The sequence below is a fragment of the Strix aluco genome, chromosome 3 (genome assembly GCF_031877795.1).
Source record: "Strix aluco isolate bStrAlu1 chromosome 3, bStrAlu1.hap1, whole genome shotgun sequence".
Taxonomy (NCBI): Eukaryota; Metazoa; Chordata; class Aves; order Strigiformes; family Strigidae; genus Strix; species Strix aluco.
Window position 1 is genome coordinate 92,258,254 of NC_133933.1, and position 17,997 is coordinate 92,276,250.

At 42.4% G+C, this 17,997-nt stretch overlaps 1 protein-coding gene across 8 annotated transcripts in view; it reads left to right on the plus strand.

The window, feature by feature from the left end:
* Nucleotides 1-17,198, plus strand: part of RARS2 (arginyl-tRNA synthetase 2, mitochondrial) — a 39,908-nt gene extending 22,710 nt beyond the window's left edge. For 5 of the 8 annotated variants that reach the window (XM_074819601.1, XM_074819602.1, XM_074819600.1 and 2 more), the window contains 9 exons: nucleotides 657-717; nucleotides 4,838-4,914; nucleotides 6,269-6,393; nucleotides 10,564-10,631; nucleotides 10,731-10,840; nucleotides 11,833-11,928; nucleotides 14,666-14,740; nucleotides 15,619-15,682; nucleotides 17,051-17,198. In XM_074819601.1, coding sequence (XP_074675702.1) covers nucleotides 657-717; nucleotides 4,838-4,914; nucleotides 6,269-6,393; nucleotides 10,564-10,631; nucleotides 10,731-10,840; nucleotides 11,833-11,928; nucleotides 14,666-14,740; nucleotides 15,619-15,682; nucleotides 17,051-17,137 — 763 coding nt within the window. In that variant the 3' untranslated portion in view covers nucleotides 17,138-17,198. Of the gene's footprint in view, nucleotides 1-656; nucleotides 718-4,837; nucleotides 4,915-6,268; nucleotides 6,394-10,563; nucleotides 10,632-10,707; nucleotides 10,841-11,832; nucleotides 11,929-14,665; nucleotides 14,741-15,618; nucleotides 15,683-17,050 lie in introns of those variants that run through there. The other 3 variants (XM_074819604.1, XM_074819603.1, XR_012622603.1) reach the window with 3 other exon arrangements.
* The last annotated feature ends 799 nt before the right edge of the window (nucleotides 17,199-17,997 follow it).

The following is a 17,997-nucleotide window of genomic DNA, read 5'->3' on the forward strand; positions in this document are numbered from 1 at the left end:
TGGACAAAGATACTAACGAGCAATCAGTTTACAAACCTCTTGTCCCTTTTATCATCTTCTCCCTCTCTTTTCCCATCTTTGGTTCCTCCCCTAAGCATCCCATAGTAAGTCTTGTGCAATTGCAAAATGCTTTTCCCTTGCATCCCATGTGTCCTGTGTCCCTTGGGCAGTAACCTCCCTCAGTCTGGAGGTGGTCTGGAGAGCTGCTCCTGGTGAACCCCTGAGGTGAGTTTCAGACTGGGACATGGAGCTGATGGCTCTCCTGTGACAGCCCTGGGAGTTGTTTCTCTGTACTACTTTGTGTGTGCAAAGATGAGCTGTTTATCATACAACCTAATGGTGAGCACTGGCTTAGTTTTCCAGGAGAGAGTTGTTTCTCTTGAGTCCCAGCTGACTGATTGTCCCAGTAGGCAGACAGAGACTAGACTTACTCTGTGCGTAAGAACTGTTTCCTCAGTAATTTTTGTAGCTAGTGGTTTAAAAAAGCATTTCAAACACATAGTGAACAAAAGCATACATGTCTTCTTTTTTGTGTAAGGCATACATGGATCCCTCTAATTGGGCAGTCCTCTCCCTTCCGTAAGAGCAGGTTATTTTCCTAAGAGGCAAATAATGAGGTGTGTTTGACTGAAACAGTTTCTCATTATGTCTTTCAGAGATCTTGCTGCTGCTATAGACCGAATGAATAAGCATAATTGTGATACTATGATTTACGTGGTAAGTAATTCTAGATTCACCGAATACTTTTGATCCTGACTCTGTGCAGTAATCCAGGGGGCAGCCTGTTGCTCACAATATGACTTGGACACATGGCAGTTTTGGCAGTAAAATAAATGCCCTTACTGCCCAGCAGCTGTGCCTCAGTGTGGCAGTGTTTCATGGTTCTGTTTTAGAATGGTTGAAAAATCAGCTCTGGAGTTATTCTCCACTATAAAAATTCATCGCAATTCATTTTAAAGGAACTTTTACTCAACTGACATTGTATTTTCTGTATAAATGTTGTAATTAATATTTAAACAAGTCAGAAAAAGATGTTAGTGTTATAAAGGGTTGTAAAATGTTAATTTAGAAATTAATGGTCTAAAATGAATCTAAGTCTACTCTAAAGTCCTGATACCTTATCTGAAATGTAAATTTTTATGGCTTTGAACAGTGCCCCAGCTTCATTATGTAGAAATCGCACATAAAGTACTGCTTAATCAATCTGGATGAAGCAGTTGTAGACGGGGAATCTTTTTACATTTCTTGGTTTGACTCTTTTGCTTTTTAACAATTCCAACAGTATCAGTAATGAATAGCAGGATTATCTCACTTGTGTGAAACTCTTTTTTGCTCTAGTATTACCAAGGACTTATCACATGATGCTTTTAAATCTTCTTTTTCTCAGCTTTAGAAAAAAAATATTTTGAAAACTATGTTCTTTCATGTAAAGTCAGTTAATAACATGTGGAAAAAATCTGCATGTTGTTTGTGATGTGTTTGGCAATGCCCATATACTTCTCTGGTACAGCTTTTTCAAAAGTCAGTATAATGTGATTCAGGGGAGGGGGAGAGATCAATAAGCATAAAATTAAATACACAGATAGTTTAAAGTGTGGCTTTTAGTTACATTCCTCCTTTTATTTTTCTTCGGGAAGTTTCCAGTAGCTTACCATTCCTACATATGGTCATAGAACAGGGATTTTTTAGTTGTGTTTTTTGGGGGGGGAATCACTTGGTTTTGGCAGGAGTTTTTTTGCCTCAACTGCCTGGAACGTAGTAAGTTCACTGGAATCAAAATGCAGTGTGGCTGTGAAAGTGCAGTGCATTAGGAATTACCCAAGTTTCCTGTCTTGTTCATGTGGGTAGGTAATTATTTGTATTTCTTATGCCGTGAGGTAGTAGGGACCAAGGGAAAAGGAACAATTAGAAAGAAAATCATTGAGTGGGTATTTTGCACAAATTAGGGTATGGGCTGCATGTTAAGCTCATGGAGTGAGGAAGTATAGAAGCAATAGTCTTGAGCTGACTGGCTGCTCAGAGCTGAACTCCAGTTAACTGTTTACTTCCTTGCCTGGGCCTCTTTGATCTGCTCCTAGTCCGAACAGATACACAGCAAAACTGGACTGTGATGCCATCAATGTGTCCGTTATAATCAATGTCCCATTCAAGTTGGAAATGACAGATCAGCCTGTCTAGTCCTGTTCTCTCAACCTCGCTAAGGTTTCACAGTTTTTGGATGACATGGTTAGTATTTTTATCACTTCTGACTTTCTGAGGACTGAAAAAGTGGGTCATAAAATCAGAGGGCGGTAACATAAACTGTTAGGAGAGTTTGTGGGACAGTTGGCCTGATGAGGGAGCTGCCAGCCTTGTTGAGCTTTGCTGCTGTTTTGTGGCAGGACTTTGTAGTGGGTTAGGACTTTACTCAGTGTTACCAGAGGCTGGAGAACTTACTGGATTTAATTGAGAACACTGATGATTTTAGTCTTTAATTATTTAAACACAAATGTATTTCAGAATCCTGATCTTTACAAGAAAATTATTTAGAGGCTCTTGAGTCTTATTTCATAAGATCATCTTATTTTCATCAGATCAACTTGTTTAAAATAACACTGAATTGGTTAATTAGTTGTAATGCTGTAAATCAGTGCATTCACCAATTTACATTTTAAGAAAATCCTACTTATTTTATAAAAACGCAGTGATATGAGCAAAATATTAAAAACATTTTAAAATATGTGACATATTATTAAAGAGGTACTAAGATTCTGTTGAATATTATACTCGAAACAGGAGATGAAAATGCCTTTATATGTGAAGAATTAGATATAATCCACACTGTGAGACTGTAAACTTCTCCCTTAAAGATAACCACTTGGATTACATTTAGACCTGTATCATTTTGGGGTCTGTAAGGAAAAAATTGCCATTTTTCATAATATGAATCTTCTTTTTGAGCATCTGTGTTATTTTTGCCATGCTGTGAAGCTATGAAAAAAAAGTAGTTTTATGAAATGCTAGTGTCTGCAGGTTCATCTTTTCTCCCTACTTACACACTCGTGTTTTGAGTATTACTTTTAGGCAGAGATTAAGTTGTATGGTACTCCTAGTATTTACTTCTATCCTTCTTAACAAATTTGATTTTCATGCAATCTAAGTTATGTGGATTGTTCAAGTATAATAAACACTCATTGTTATACTTCTTGCAGTATCACACAGCATCCCAAAAACACAGGAGTTGATGCTTAGTTTCCAGGTGGCCAGCTGAAACCTGGAATTCAGCTCGTACTGACTGATAGGTATTCTTATCTTGGCCTCTCTTTTCATGTTCTTATTTCCATGGGAGTTTAAAGAATTATTAAAAAAAGCTATTAGATTATTATTAGATTATTTTCTATTAATGATTTTTAATGTTCTTTTGTATGCTATTTCTATATGCATTGGTCAAGATAAGTAATTACAAACTTAAGTGGGCTTTTAGTTTAGTTTTAGCTGAAAATTCTGCTTGGTGAACAGTCATAAAGAAGCAGTTAAGTTCAGAAGGATTGGAGTCTTGTCACTCATGAGTTGTCACAATACCTACTCACAAAAGACTGCAGTCCTTCAAAGAGGCTTTTAAATGCTGTGATCGTGGTCCAGGTGGTGAGGGACATGCTGTTGTGCACACAAAACAAAACCAGTTTCTGTCATGGAATGTATAATCTCTTGTAAAACAGGAGAATAGAGATACATTCTGACCTAGAGAGAAGCAGGGGAAACAGCAAGGCAGCCTTGGCCAGTACAGTGAGCTGGCCTTCATCTAAACTTTGTAAAGTTTGTTCTGAGCTCTTTTAGCAAGAGAGATCTGGCTTTGTTACAAATACAGAGAGTTTCTCTCTTATGTGAGGTGTGTGAAAAAGAGCTTGGAAGGCCTTGTTTGAACTGCTGACCACCACTATTCATTTATCAGCCTTGCTCATGCGTCGGCACAGAGAGAGGTGATGCATAGGAGCGGAACAGGTTATGAGAAACTGAAAGAGGAGGCAGGTGCCTGAAGCTTGATACAGTGGTAGAGCTGAGAAAAAACACAGATAAGCACTTCACTCACTGCTCATTCCCTGTCTTGGAACACCAACCAAATAAGGAAATAGTGGTTATTTGGTTATCACTGCAGTGTTTTTTAAGGAGGGATAAAGGCATGCTTGAGTGATGTAGTCAAAGCAACTGGGTAGGAAAGTGAACTTCATAGCAACAGCTGTAGCTAGAAATACATGTGAAGATCATTGTTAGACATAAACTGCCATCAGAAACTGCTTTAAGTCACAGGAGAGAGTAATTGGAAATGGAAGAGAGCACAAGATGCATAATTAATATGAAAATGTGACCATTTATACTTTTTAATTATGCATCTGACTTATGATGTAAAACTCCACAAATCACGCTGGAGACAATAGAAACCAGTGGGTTCTAGAGACAGAGAGCTTAAAGAGGTGTTCTGTTTCTAAGCCAAAGGAACCTTAAATGAGAATATAACAAGAGCAGCAAGGTTCTGAGGTGAAAATCGAGGCATTTTGTTCAATGGGCAGCTCACAGATTATGTGAAACTGGAGAACATCAAGGTTGCATTTCACTTCATGGCTTTGCCTTCATGACCTAGGACTAATCATTTTTGAAAAGGTAGATTACTTTTTCTAATGAGATGCAAAATGCCATTGCCATAGATTCCAGCTGTTATATTTTTCAAGAAGAGCCTGTCTTTGCTGTCATTGCAGTGATTTACTGGCACAGTATCTGTGGTGTTATGTGTTTGTGTGTTAAAAGCTAATCCTTACCAAACTTGCAGTGTTTTCTGATTTGCACCAATTCTGTTCCTTAGACAGATAAGAGTCAAAGTAATCACTTTCAACAATTGTTCCAAATACTGAAGCTCATGGGTTATGACTGGGTAGAAAGGTATGTATTTATGAATCTAAATTATATACCTCTTTTTTTTTTTTTTTTTTTTTAAAAAGAATGGATAACATGTACATTGGAATTTCAGTGGAGTGTTCTTTTGAAGAAAATCTCCTGATTGTGTCCACCTACCACCATAGTGTAGCACACATCATGTAGGCATTTTCGATGAAACTAAGCTACAAGATGCGCTGCTGGTGTGCAACTAATAAACTCCAGAGTGCGAGCAGACATTTGGGCCGTAGGACCCAACTAATGCTAGTCCAATAAAGAGGAAAAAATAAGAAAACAAACCCTCAAATTGTGTGCAAAGTGGGCCTCGGGTCCTTGGCACCAACCTTTTCATTCTATATGTCAGCTCCTGCTGGTCTGCTTTATTTGCGAATGGAGACATTGCCATGTGTTCAGGATGTGAAAAACAGCCCTGTCTATCATTTAAACAGGTCTTTCGTAACAGCTTAATGTGAAAAAGGGAAACAGTCTTTCAGAGACTTTATGGCAGAGCTTCTGGAATACTGTGTGATCACATATTAAATGATTACTTCTTGAAGTATGATATTTTAGCAGAATCTGAATCTGAGTTTGAATCATGCTTCAGGCTTGAAGTATCTATTGCAGGGAAATGTTTCCCCACTGTTATTCATTGTAATTATCAATCTTTTTAGCAGTCTGAGCAAAGGTCAATAATGGATCTGCAGACTAAATCATATTCCTCTCTGACAGACTCCATGTCTTTTGTGGCAAAATATAGGATTTTAGCCTTCAGCAATACTAGTCTGCCTCCTTCCACAGTGCTTAACGTTGCACTAAGCACGTGGTGCTTAGTTGCCAGCTAGAGTGAAACCATGATGGTCCTTAGGTTATGGATCCATAATAATGCTTGGGATTATTGTTATTGTGAGCAGAAGCAATGAATGTTTTATTATTAGCAATGATTAATTACACTTTCAGTTTAATGTGGCCACAATAGAATTATTATGACTCCCTTTCTAATCTCATTAACAGATCTGTGTTGCCACAGTAATTTGATCTGTCTACATCCTGCCTCTCCTCAATTTATTGCAATTTATTGCATTGAGTCCTCTGTACTAAAGCTAGTAGTGAGAGGTTCCCACGAGCACGTAAATGACCAGGTTATCATAATTCTGATCATAATTTTCCCATTATATAATAAGTATGGAGCTTTGGTTGCTGAAATGAGAGTTACTGATTATATCACCAAGCTTCCCACGTTGGAGCGCTATTTATTCAGCTGTTATTGCTGTTTCCTGGTAAGAATCCAGCTCTGAACAAACACTGCAAACATTTCTCTTGATTAGAATGTAATTTTAGGTCCTGCTGCTTTTCAACACAGGTGCCAGCATGTGTCTTTTGGTCTAGTTCAAGGGATGAAGACTCGGAGAGGAGAAGTAATTTTCCTGGAGGATGTTTTAAATGAAGTTCGCTCAAGGATGTTAGAAAACATGGCTTCCACAAAAAGTTAGCTATTTCAGGTCTTATTAATTTCTTTTGATGTTCTGTGTGGATCAAAACCATTTCGTCTTTTCTACCCTTTGCTTTTCCCTGCATCAGACTAATCGCAGTCATATACCCTGATCTGTGAACTTTTTGTATCTCCCATAATATAAACAATGTTAAAATGATCCTTTGCAACTCTGTGAATTTCCCTAAATTACAGATTTGCAAATTTTAACATTCAGTGAAATTAGCATGCTTTTGCACTGGGAAGGAAGTACCTGCCTTTGGGGAATAAGAGTTCCTTTTTTATGGAGGAACAAACTGGTCAATAGTGGGGTTGGGGCTGCAGTTCAGGGAACAGTCAGACCTCATCCAAAGGATTTGTAGCTCCAACAGTTTTCTCTGGCAAGATTGACTGTAGCTTGTCTGCAACTACTGCCTTGTCATCCTCCCAGCGTCATGACTGTTTCCGGAGTCCCCAGGAGGTCACTGCTCTGCAGCAGAATCTGCTGAAGGGGGATGTTTGCCTGCACCTCGGGCAGTGGCTCTAGAGCTGTTTCCTCTTGACGCAGTAAAGATTCAAGCGGTTCCCAGTGAAATGCTGCCCCCTCTTGTGCTTTCTGGAGTTAGGTGCTGAATTGACTCAGTGAGCTGATCTGGTTGAGTAGTGTGCATCTTCCTTCCTCTGCCTCCTCGACTTTTTTAATCCAGATAATTTTGCTTGTAGAGTGGACAAGGAGAAGGGGGGCAGGCAGAGTGATAGAAGGGTGACCCTCGATTCAAACCAGTTTTACAGCAGAGAGGAATGGAGCTTAGAGCTTCAGTTTAAAGGTTAGTATCATAGCTGAGTGTAAAGCAAACTTATTTTTATGCTGGATTGAACTGACACAGCAGAGGTACAGACCCGTGTTTCATTGCACAAGCAGTAGGCAGAACAGCTAAAAGAAGTAATGTGTTCGGATGGCACTGCAGCATTACCCAGAGCTTATCCCTTAGATCCTAAATCCTACCTATGCTTGTAGAAGTTTTTCCCCTTATGGTTCAATTGCTGCCTTACTTCCCCTTTCCTAAATTAAAATCATAAATCCCTGACTCATAGCAATGTCCTCAATGTTTGAAAAGTGTTTGGAATCACAGTGAAAGATATTACAAATTTGTGTGTGGCATCAAAATGCCTCAGTGTCATTGAAAAGATTTTGGGAGTTGGGCATTTAACAGCTAATGCTGGCTTTAAAAATCATGCCTGTGCAGAGCTGGAGCTGGTTAAATACCTTCGTATAGACTTTTCTCTTGCTATTAGATGTACACAGTTCTTCTGCTATTTAAGTTTCCATTATTGGCATCCTTTTCTGCTCATCTCATTGAATCCTGCTGTCCCTATCAATCCTCTGTATAGTGCCTATTTCCTTTGCTGCTTTGCTTTCTCTTAGATAGCTTTGTCTGTGTCTCATCAAACATCTAAACAAAAGCCTGAATTCTGAGACAGTTGTTCTATTTTGAAACAAATCTCAGTTATGACATGTAATAATGTAATTTAAACACATTTGTCTTTTTGAATGAATGGCCAATCTGAGACTTCTCAGGGCTATGAACTATCCCCACACTTTTTAAGCTTAGTTCTTTCTGAATTTTGTATATAGCAAAGGTATGAGTAGTATGAACTACTCAAAGTTGTCCCAGTTGGCTTTGCTGACCTAGCACAAAGAAACAGCAAAGCAAAGGACAGAAATTCAAGTGTACTAAAACTGTACTGCAAAACTGTTTCAGCTTAAGCGGTGCCTTAAGAGAACAGCTGAATTGTCCATATTCTGCTGTTACTGGGAAATCAGCCGGGACAGGAAATCATAAGCTTAACTCTGCAAATTTAATAGATTACATATATCATGATAACAAAAGGCACTTGGCACTTGCTAAGTAGAACAGATTTACCTTGTAAAAGACTATGGCAAGAATCCTCCTTTCTCTCCAGTAGAGACAAACAGGAAGAGGAGACCCTGGTAGAGCACACTGTGATCTGAGTTTAAAAATAGAAAGCGTTATGTATATCAAAAGCATCACCTTTTTACTAGGCAAGGTTGTGGGTCCAAACACAAGTAATTGAATTCCCAGAAAATCCAGTATCTAAAGTGCTGTTATGTAGGCAAGTTTCCTGTACTTCTGATGAACTAGAGCACCAGCTTGGTCCTGTGAACTTCCCTGTGAGACAGGGAATGAAACAGGCCCTTCGGTGAATTTCTGTAAACAACAGCATGCTGCTTGTCTGCTGAAGAATATCCCTAGAGTTGTGAAAAAGCTGGAAATAGCTTTGCAGTCATGTCTCTGCAGCTGTTCTGAGGATATTTTCTCTTAGACTATTCCAGATTAATTAGGGTTTGTAATGATAGACTTAAGTTCAGTCTATTTAGAGCAGCTTTGGAGAAGTTCTTGTCATGTGTACCCAGGGAGAAGGACAAATCTTGCCTGACTAATCTAGTGGCCTTCTATGATGGAGTGACTGCATCAGTGGACAAGGGAAGAGCTATGGATGTCATCTACCTGGACTTATTGTGTAAGGGCTTTGATAGGTCCCCCACAACATTCTTGCCTCTAAACTAGAGAGATATGGATTCAATGTATGGACTGTTAGATGGATAAGGAATTGGCTGGATGGCCATGTCCAAAGAGTTATAGGTCAGTGGATCAAAGTCCAAGGTGGAAACCAGTAGCAAGCGGTGTCCCTCAAGGGTTCGTACTGGGACCAATACTATTTGATATCTGCATCAATGACACAGAAAGTGGGATTGAGTGCACCCTCAGCAAGTTTGCAGATGACACCAACCTGAGTGGTGCAGTTGATTCACTGGAGGGAAGGGATGTCATCCAGAGGGACCTGGACAGGCTCGAGGACTGGGCCTATGCGAACCTCATGAAATTCAACAAGGCCAAGTACGAAGTCGTGCACATGGGTTGGGGCAATCACCAGTATCAGTGCAGACAGAGATGAATGGATTGAGAGCAGCCCTCCAGAGAGGGACTTGGGGGTACTGGTGGATGAAAAATTGGACATGAGCTGGCAAATGTGCGCTCGCAGTCCTAAAAGCCAACTGTATCCTGGGCTGCATCAAGAGAAGTGTGGCCAGCAGGTCGAGGGAGGTGATTCTCCCCCTCTACTCTGCTCTCATGAGACCCCTCCTTGAGTGCTGTGTCCAGCTCTGGGGCCCCCAGTACAAGGAAGACACGGACCTGCTTGAGTGGGTCCAGGGGAGGCCACAAAAATGATCAGGGGGCTGGAGCACCTGCCTTATGAGGACAGGCTGAGAGAGTTGGGGTTGTTCAGCCTGGAGAAGAGAAGGCTCCAGGGAGATGTTACTGCAGCCTTTCATCATATAGAGGGAGCTTATAAGAAAGACAGAGAAAGACTTTTTTACCAGGGCCTGTAGTGAGAGGACAAGGGACAACAGTTTCAAACTGAAAGAGAGTAGGTTTAGATTGGAAGGAAGAAATTCTTTGCTGTGAGGGTGGTGAGACACTGGAACAGGCTGTCCAGAGAAGCTGTGGCTGCCCCCTCCCTGGAAGTGTTCAAGGCCAGGTTGGACGGGGCTTTGAGCAACCTGGTCTAGTGGGAGGTGTCCCTGCCCATGGCAGGGGGGTTGGACTGGATGATCTTTAATGGTCCATCCAACCCAAACCATTCTGTGATTCTCTCAGTTCAGATTCTCTTGAGTATAGTCATTTTAGGTCTCTACAGTGGATGGTGTGAATACTCCCTAAATGTACTTCTGAATGCTCCATTAGCTATTGGAACAATTTTTCTTAGACTATTTATGCCCCCATATCACTTAGAGTTTATCAGTTTTTAAACAAGATCTGAATTGCCTTGTCATTCTCTTCCTGATCTTAGACATTGGCTGTCTGAATTGTGAAGAGGAATTCAGTGTAGTCTATCCAGCCTGTTGCAATGAACCCTTCTAACCTTACAATCTGCATTACACATACTAGGGGAAGTGGGGAAAAAGCCCATGTGAAACAGCTGTATCTCAGCTTTTAAGAAAGATTTATATCCTGGACTTCTTGCTGTATGCATCTTGACAATTTCCATATTGCTAGTTCACAGTTTTAGAAGATGCTGTTTTATTGGCATCTCCAAGCCTGAGCATGGGAGTTGTTACGCTACTATGGACTTGTGATTTCTTTTTCTCCATTTCTCTTCAGCAACCAAAGAGATAGAAGACCCTATGGAGACAGCAGAGAAAGTTGGTCTTGCGGCACTAATAATTCAGGTGAGTCTGAGCTGCCTCCCAAAGTGTTTGCATCTTCTGTGAAAAAGCAAAAGTTGAGGTGGAGAGACATATCTAGGTGACATTAATTTATTGTTCCAGGACTTCCAGGGCCTTCTGTCATCGGATTATCAGTTTAGCTGGGATCGAGCTCTTCAAAGTCGTGGAGATACAGGCGTGTTCTTGCAGTACACCCATGCCAGACTCCACAGGTAAGAGGAGCATTTGTATGCAGAAGTACAGTTTGACGTGTATTTTAACCTTATTAACTTACTGCTTTGTTAAGTAGTAGTGTTGACTCCTATCCTAAATATGACAGATGTTCACTTTTTCAGCAGAGGTGTGAGTTTACGATAGGAATCACTGAGACTTCCCAGAAGAGCAAGCCAATTAAAATGAAATTTCCACCTCATTTCCACAGGGTTGAACTAACTGTCCATGTACTTTCTCAGTTCTAGGAACAGCCTCTCTGCGTGGCTGGTGTCAGTAATGAAGAATGGTGACCCTAAGATTAAGGAAACTGATGTAAAAATGCCCATACTTGTAAATTATACCAAATCACAGAATGTAGACGGTTTTGGCTACTGCTGTAGCTAGGGGTTTTTTTTAACATTCTGTTATTTCCCACGGTTGGTGACCAAGGTTAAAAGCAGACCCTTTGCTGTTGACCCAGGCCAGTTTGAACAGTTTTATCAATTGTAGCGATTTGTCAGAGCATTTTTAATGCAGACATTGATATGTATTTTCAGAAAAGCATGTAAGAGACCTTCCTGGATCAGCCCAAAGGTCTGTACCAACCTGGTACTCTGAGGCAATGGTAACCAGAGATGGTGTTCAGGGAGAGCATGCAAGCCCGGTCCCTTCTGTAGTCTGTTCCTCTTGTACTCTCTTTTCATCTAGGAATTGGTGGTACTAGGGTACCGGTACCAGGGGAGTGACTACCTCCCTGCTCCTTTTAGCATCCGCTTCTGGATATGGAGTGTGGTCCATGCACATCTCTAATCCTGTTGATACTAAATGGCTAGCACAGATTTTAATTTTTTTATCTTGGGTTGAAGTCAGCTAGTCTGTCTCAGTGTTCCATTCTGCTTGAGCAGAAGATGCCTACCCTTTTTTCTTGAAAACACAAATTACTGTTTTTCTCATTCAGCTTTGCTAACAAGAGTTTTTCATCCAACATTTGTTTTTCATTTTTACATTTTAGTTTAGAACAGATGCATGGGAATGAGCAGCTAACTGACATTAATGTGGCGTGCTTGCAAGAGCCAGATGCCATCTCTGTTCTTCAGCATCTTCTCAGGTTCGTCTAGTTTTCTTTCCAAATACCAGTTCCCTTAAAATAAACTTCTGGATTTGCTGCCAGCCTGTTGAGCAGACACAGACTGCACGATCATAAGAGAAAAATGGCTATTTCAGGCAATGCCTTGTCTGTTGGGTCACACTGATTGCAGTGGTAGCCCTCGCTTGAAACTTTTGTGGACTTTAGAAGCCATATCAGGGAAAAAGCAATATTTGGAACGCACTCTGTGTACATAAGCCTCTTAATTATTTCTTGTCTTCACAGAAATATGCTAAGCTCTATATAAATATTAGCTGCAGATTTGCTTGGTCCCTCTTGTTCTGTTTTTGTCATGTGGGAAAGGGGAGAAGAAGTGCTCCTGGGTGAGGTGAAATGGAGTATGTGCATGCACATTCAGTAGCTCAACATCCTTCAGAGCGACTGAACATACACAACTAATACCTGTTAATAGCAGTAATGTTCTTCATTAACTCAGTCCTAAAGTTGAGCAGTTTCTGTTTTCATTATTTCATAGGTGTAATTAAAATACAGGGGAGTTGTCCAGGCTGTGCAGCCTGTGATGGAGTTGGAACTAATTGCGGCTTTCAGAATTCCTAGTGAGAGGTCCTGTGTACCACATTGCGCACTGCACGGTGCCAGAGTTAACTCCTTTGGCCACACTATGGCCTTCTTGAGGACATCTGTCTAAACTTCAGACTTCCAAAAATCATTCCAGAGTCCTGGGTGGCTCCTTTCAGCCTGCAGCTGTAGGTTGCAGAGTCCTGCATTAACTGTAGTTGCCTCAAGAGGTCTGCCTGCAGTTTATCGTATGCTCCATGCTCTCTTGAGCAACAGCAAGACAGCCAGCACTCTCAATAAGACCAGTAGTATCTTATTTATACAGTGCAACTGTATTCCACAGAAAACTCAAGGGTCGTTTCTTGGTTTTTATGAGATCAGTGTATAGCTGCCTGTCTTGTGTGTGAAAACTGACAGGGTTAATGTATTTCAGGTTGATTTGCAGGGATCACTGCATCCCAGATACGTGTCCATTTTCAAACAGAGGTTGTTGCTCCACAGCGGGGCTCTTGTTTTCATAGAGCTTCAGGTCTGCTTATTTGCAAAGGCCTTGTGAGTCTGGCCAGGCATCACATGGAATCTCTATGAAACATCTCCTGGGGCCTTTGCTTCCAGCAGAAGGTAGTATTTACATTATCCATTAGACCAGGCACTCAGTGGCTAACAAACTCAGGTTTAAATATCCCATGATTTCAGGAGTAACAATTACTGTTCAGTCCTCCTTGTGAGTTGCCATGAGTGGATTCTTCTTGAAAAATCTCCATGATAAACACTCCTGAGTTGTCAGAAGCCCAGATCCCGTGGCGCTGCTTCTGCTGTTTGAAAAGCTACCAAACATTTGCCCTTAAAATTAGCTGACCAGTTCCGAATACCATTAACTTTGCAGACTAATGAATAGGAGATTGCAGGTACCATGTATATCCTGGCAAAAGTGGCCTTATTTAACTCATAAAATGATCGAACAAGTTGCTGTAGGCCAACATTGAAATGGCAACTTCATGAAACAACAGAGTTGGTATGAAAAGAGGGCCCCTTCATTTGATACTAACTTTGTTGCTTAATGGCTGTTTGATGGTGCTTGTTAAATTAATAGTAGTTTTGGTATACCTACATCGCTGTCTCTGCAGGCCCAGGAGCTGCTGGTGTCTATGTTGTCCCTGAGGCAATGCAGAGGTTCCCCTGATTTTCTCTCTCTCTCACTCATCTGTTGGGCAGTGCTATAAAGGCAGGGACCTCCCTGTTTGAATGGCGGCCGCGGGGCTGTGCTGGCTGTGTTGAGGTGCTGAATGCACACGTAAGAGACATTTTTGTAGCTTATGCGCCAAGGAAATGGGGAGTGCTCCCTCCCTGGTGCTCTAGCTCCTATGTGACCACCGAGCCCTCATTATCAGAGCTCACTCCCTGGTTCTCCTGCAGCTTGCCTCTAAAGGAGGAAGATCCCAGGGAAGCTCAGCATGGGCACACTGGCGGCGATGGGCCTGGGAGCTGAGCAAAGACCAGGAAGTCCACTCCACACTTTGAGTTTGAAATCTGTTCAGCCTCAGAGGTGTTGGGAACTTCTTGCAGGCTGTGAAAAAGAGGATGTGCACAAGTGGACAGCAGAACACCTGAAGAAAAAACATGGATCTCCATAACTCTGCCTGTATTACCCAGTTTAATACTGTATTACATAAGTCGCTTTTATTCCAGGATTATGTAAACCCACTTTGTTTTTCTCTTTTCTAATGTTACAAGATTCCTTTTAGCTGTATAAAATTCTAAGCTGCATTTACTAAAGGCAACATCCTCTAAGGGACTATTTTGACTGCCTTAGTTATTTAATACATGCTTTTTGCTCCTAGGAACTTACAATTAGTGCTGAAATGTAAAACCAGACATAATGTTCCAGGAGCAAATATAGCTCTCGTGTTCTCCCAGCTATAGCCTGTCTCCCCGAGCTCTGCCATCTACAGTGTTTGCATGATGAGGAGCAGAAGCAATCTCCTTCAGTAATAAGTGAACGAGGAAGGAATAATCAATTGTGTGCTGATTACATGGTTTAGGTCTGGTTCAGATTTTTTTGGTAATTCTGCAGTTGTGGTTGTGTGTTTGTTCTGATTTAAGCAAGTGTGATGAGCCTTCTATCTGAGTACGCCTTCCTAGCACTTTAACACCAATCAATCTTTTTCTTTCTTCACAGGTATGATGAGGTCCTGTATAGATCTTCTCAGGATCTGCAACCCAAGCACATTGTCAGCTACCTCCTCACACTCAGGTAAGGTGGTTGCAGATAGCGTCTGTCTCCAGTAAGGACAGGTCTTCCTGAGCCGGCTCTGCTGCCCTCACATCTGCACTACTTTGAAGATTAAAAATAGGGGGAAGATGTAAATTTGTGGGACAGCTTCTCTGGAGCAGGAAAGGTATAAAGTAGGATAACAAATAATATAATAAACGGTAGAGATCAAGGTTGGAACCAGGAACAAAGGAGCCAGAAGCCTCCTCAGAAACTAATTACTTTCAAGAAAAAAGAATTACTTGGCTGCAACCCAGTGTCTGAACCCAAAATCATGCTGGACTAATTGTATCTTAAAAGAGCAGATTTGAGCTAATAATATGCTCTCAAATCTCAGAATTTCAGGTAGGAAATTTTGCCCAAACCCCTTTTAACCACTGATCTCAGCCTGTGTGTTGAGATGGCCGAAGCATATTATTACTGTAAGTCACGGTGCCTATGTGAGCTCTGTAGGGAGGGTCCCCACAGGGACCTGTCTGATTTAACAGCACAGTGAAGCACTGGAGTATATTTGCTGGAGGAAACTTTAGAACCTGTGTATGGGGAACGCTTTAACAAGGTAAGGAAAATTGTGTAAGGAATCACGCACCTTGGGAATGACAAGGCAGGCTCTCAAGGATCTTTCTTTTTTGGTGGAGGGAATGGAGAGAATATTTTGGAGTTATTTTATGAGCATTGAGTTGTTGATGGCATGCCCTGACAACATGCAGGCTACAGAAGACTATGCCCTCCCTCAGCCGGGTGAAAGAGGCTGTTGGGGAGAAGCCTGTGGCGGTTCCGTTGCTCCCTGTAGCCCATCGCACTGCTGTGCTCAAGAGACTTGCTCATTCTCATCATTCTCATCATGTTTTCCGTTTCAGCCATCTGGCAGCCGTGGCACATAAAACCCTTCCTGTGAAAGGCAGCACCCCTGAACTAGCCCAGGTACGGCACAGCGCTGTTCCGTGGCCGGAGTCTGTGTGGGGTGTCCCGGAGGGTCGATCGCTCGGGCTGCGCCAAGGCAGCTGCACAGCCGCTGCAGGCAGGGGAGCTGCCCGGCCGGCTCTCCGCGGGCAGCGCTGCCGTGGGAAGGCAGGGACTGCTCCCAGGCCGGGCCTTCTGGGAAGAGTGGCTCTGCCTCATCTTCCCAAAAAAGACTCCGCCACAAGGACAACTGCTCCACACCCAGTCAAACCCCTTGCCTTCTCATCACCCTTCCTTCTGAACTTTTTAAAAGTAAACATCTGAGCATTTAACTTGGGGGTTAATTTCTGATGGTTTCCTTCAGTGGTTACAGGGGAAGACAGAATTATGAGGTAACTTAATCTGTCTCCTCCCTCTTGCCACCTACATATCCCAAGTTGTCTGTGTTGCCTTTCCAGCGAAAGCAGGGAGGCTGACAACTGTTAATGTGCAGTTCCAAATAGATGCAAATTATTTTCTACAGATCTCCCAGGCAATGTTTGACCCCTTAACTCAGTAATGATATACTAATTACACTGCCTTTATTTTCTCTTTCCCTTCTTATTTTCTCTTTCATCTATTTCAAAAGTAGTTACCTAGCTGACTGTGGTTGGAAGTCACATCTAAGTGTTGAACTGTGTTGTGGGGAAAAACATTTCAGTGGAATTTGATGGAGCTGCACTCTGTATTTGAGCTCAGATGCTGTAGGTTTTCCTTCCTGCCTTTGAAGATGGGCTAAGACAGTCCAAGCTACAGGGAAAATTTCAGTTCCTTATCCTGTTAAAAGATATTTCTAAATATCTTACAGTGTGATAGCTTTCAAGAACTACTATTTTTGGAGCAAGGTTGATAGAGCCTTCCCAAACAGGCAGCTGTGTAACAGCCAAGGCACTGACAAGGAGGAGTGACATTTTTAAAGCAGCCTGTAGCTGCTTGCCAGCCTCTAACCCAGGCAGAGTGAGAGGAGGGATTCCGGCATATCCTCGGGCTGTACCAGCCTGGGGTGCATGAAAGATTATTCACTTTTTAGTCACTGCTAGCTCTCCTGCAGGCATCGCCTCTGCTTGCTCTGCCCAGAGGGTACCAGACTGGGCTGGACACCCTTTCCAGCTTCCCTTTGTTGACAAAGTGTCTCTCTGTTGACACTGCCGTGGGCAGGTGTGAATCCTGCCAGCGCTGGTGTGTTACTCAGTACTCAGCTTATGTGCGTGTCTGAATCCCAGCACCCTGCCTGTGGACAGAGGATGAGCAGTGTTCCCACCTCTGGCAGGCTGCTCCTAACTGCTGTCCTGAGAGCTGTGCCCTGTTCTGTAGCAATACCATAAGCTGACGGCTGTTCTCCTTTTCCAGGCAAGGCTCTGTCTCTTCCAAGCTGCACGCTCGGTTCTAGCCAACGGAATGAAACTTCTTGGCATTACACCTGTAACTCAAATGTAATGAGGCTCTGTGTGCAATGTAAAAGTCACATCTTTTAGTAAAAGAATTTTTTCCAAGATAATATACTGTCCCATGTGTCATTGCTAATGCAGTCTGGAAACTCTGTCTGGTCTTGAAGGTTTGTACGCTCTGGCCCATGCATGGCACAGCCCTGGGGGGAGCCAGAGCTGTCACAGTCGCTTTCTCCCAGGCACGAGGCATTTCCCATAAGAGAGCTGTGCTGCCCCAAGCAATTGACGCTCTCCCCTCCTGCGGTTTCCCTTGTGTACACCAGCTACAGGTGCTCTGTAACAAAGGGAGTGAGTCAGACCATGCTGGAGAATTTTCTTCCTGTGTGTTGCACTGCACTCCCCCTTCAGTAACTTTAGCCAAGATCAGCTGCCAAACCTGTCACGCTGACGTGATGACCAGGCAGAAGAGGGGCTGCTGCCCAGCCGGTGGAGCAGGAACCACCCGTGGCACTCCCTCAGCACCATACACACGAGAAGCCCCGATGCACCCAGGTGGCACTTCAGTGGCACGCTGGTCTGGACACACAGAACAGAGGAGCACCCTCTCTCCAGAACAGAATTTAAGCATGTTTGTTATTGCTGTGGTTAAGATGCCCCACTTTTGGGTAAAATCCAGCTGGTTAACTCTGAAGGAATCTAACCAGGATATAAACCTGGTCACGTTTTTGACTCCATTTTGAAGTTGCCCAAATGCACCCAAGTCAGTTTTCCCTCAATGCAGAGTTGTGGTTTCTGGCTGGCCTCAGAAAATGAGGGAGGAGGTTGAAATTACACACTTGGCACTCACTGATAAATTAAATCAAAGCTTAACATGCATTACAGGAACTCTCTTCAACCATCCCTCTGTAT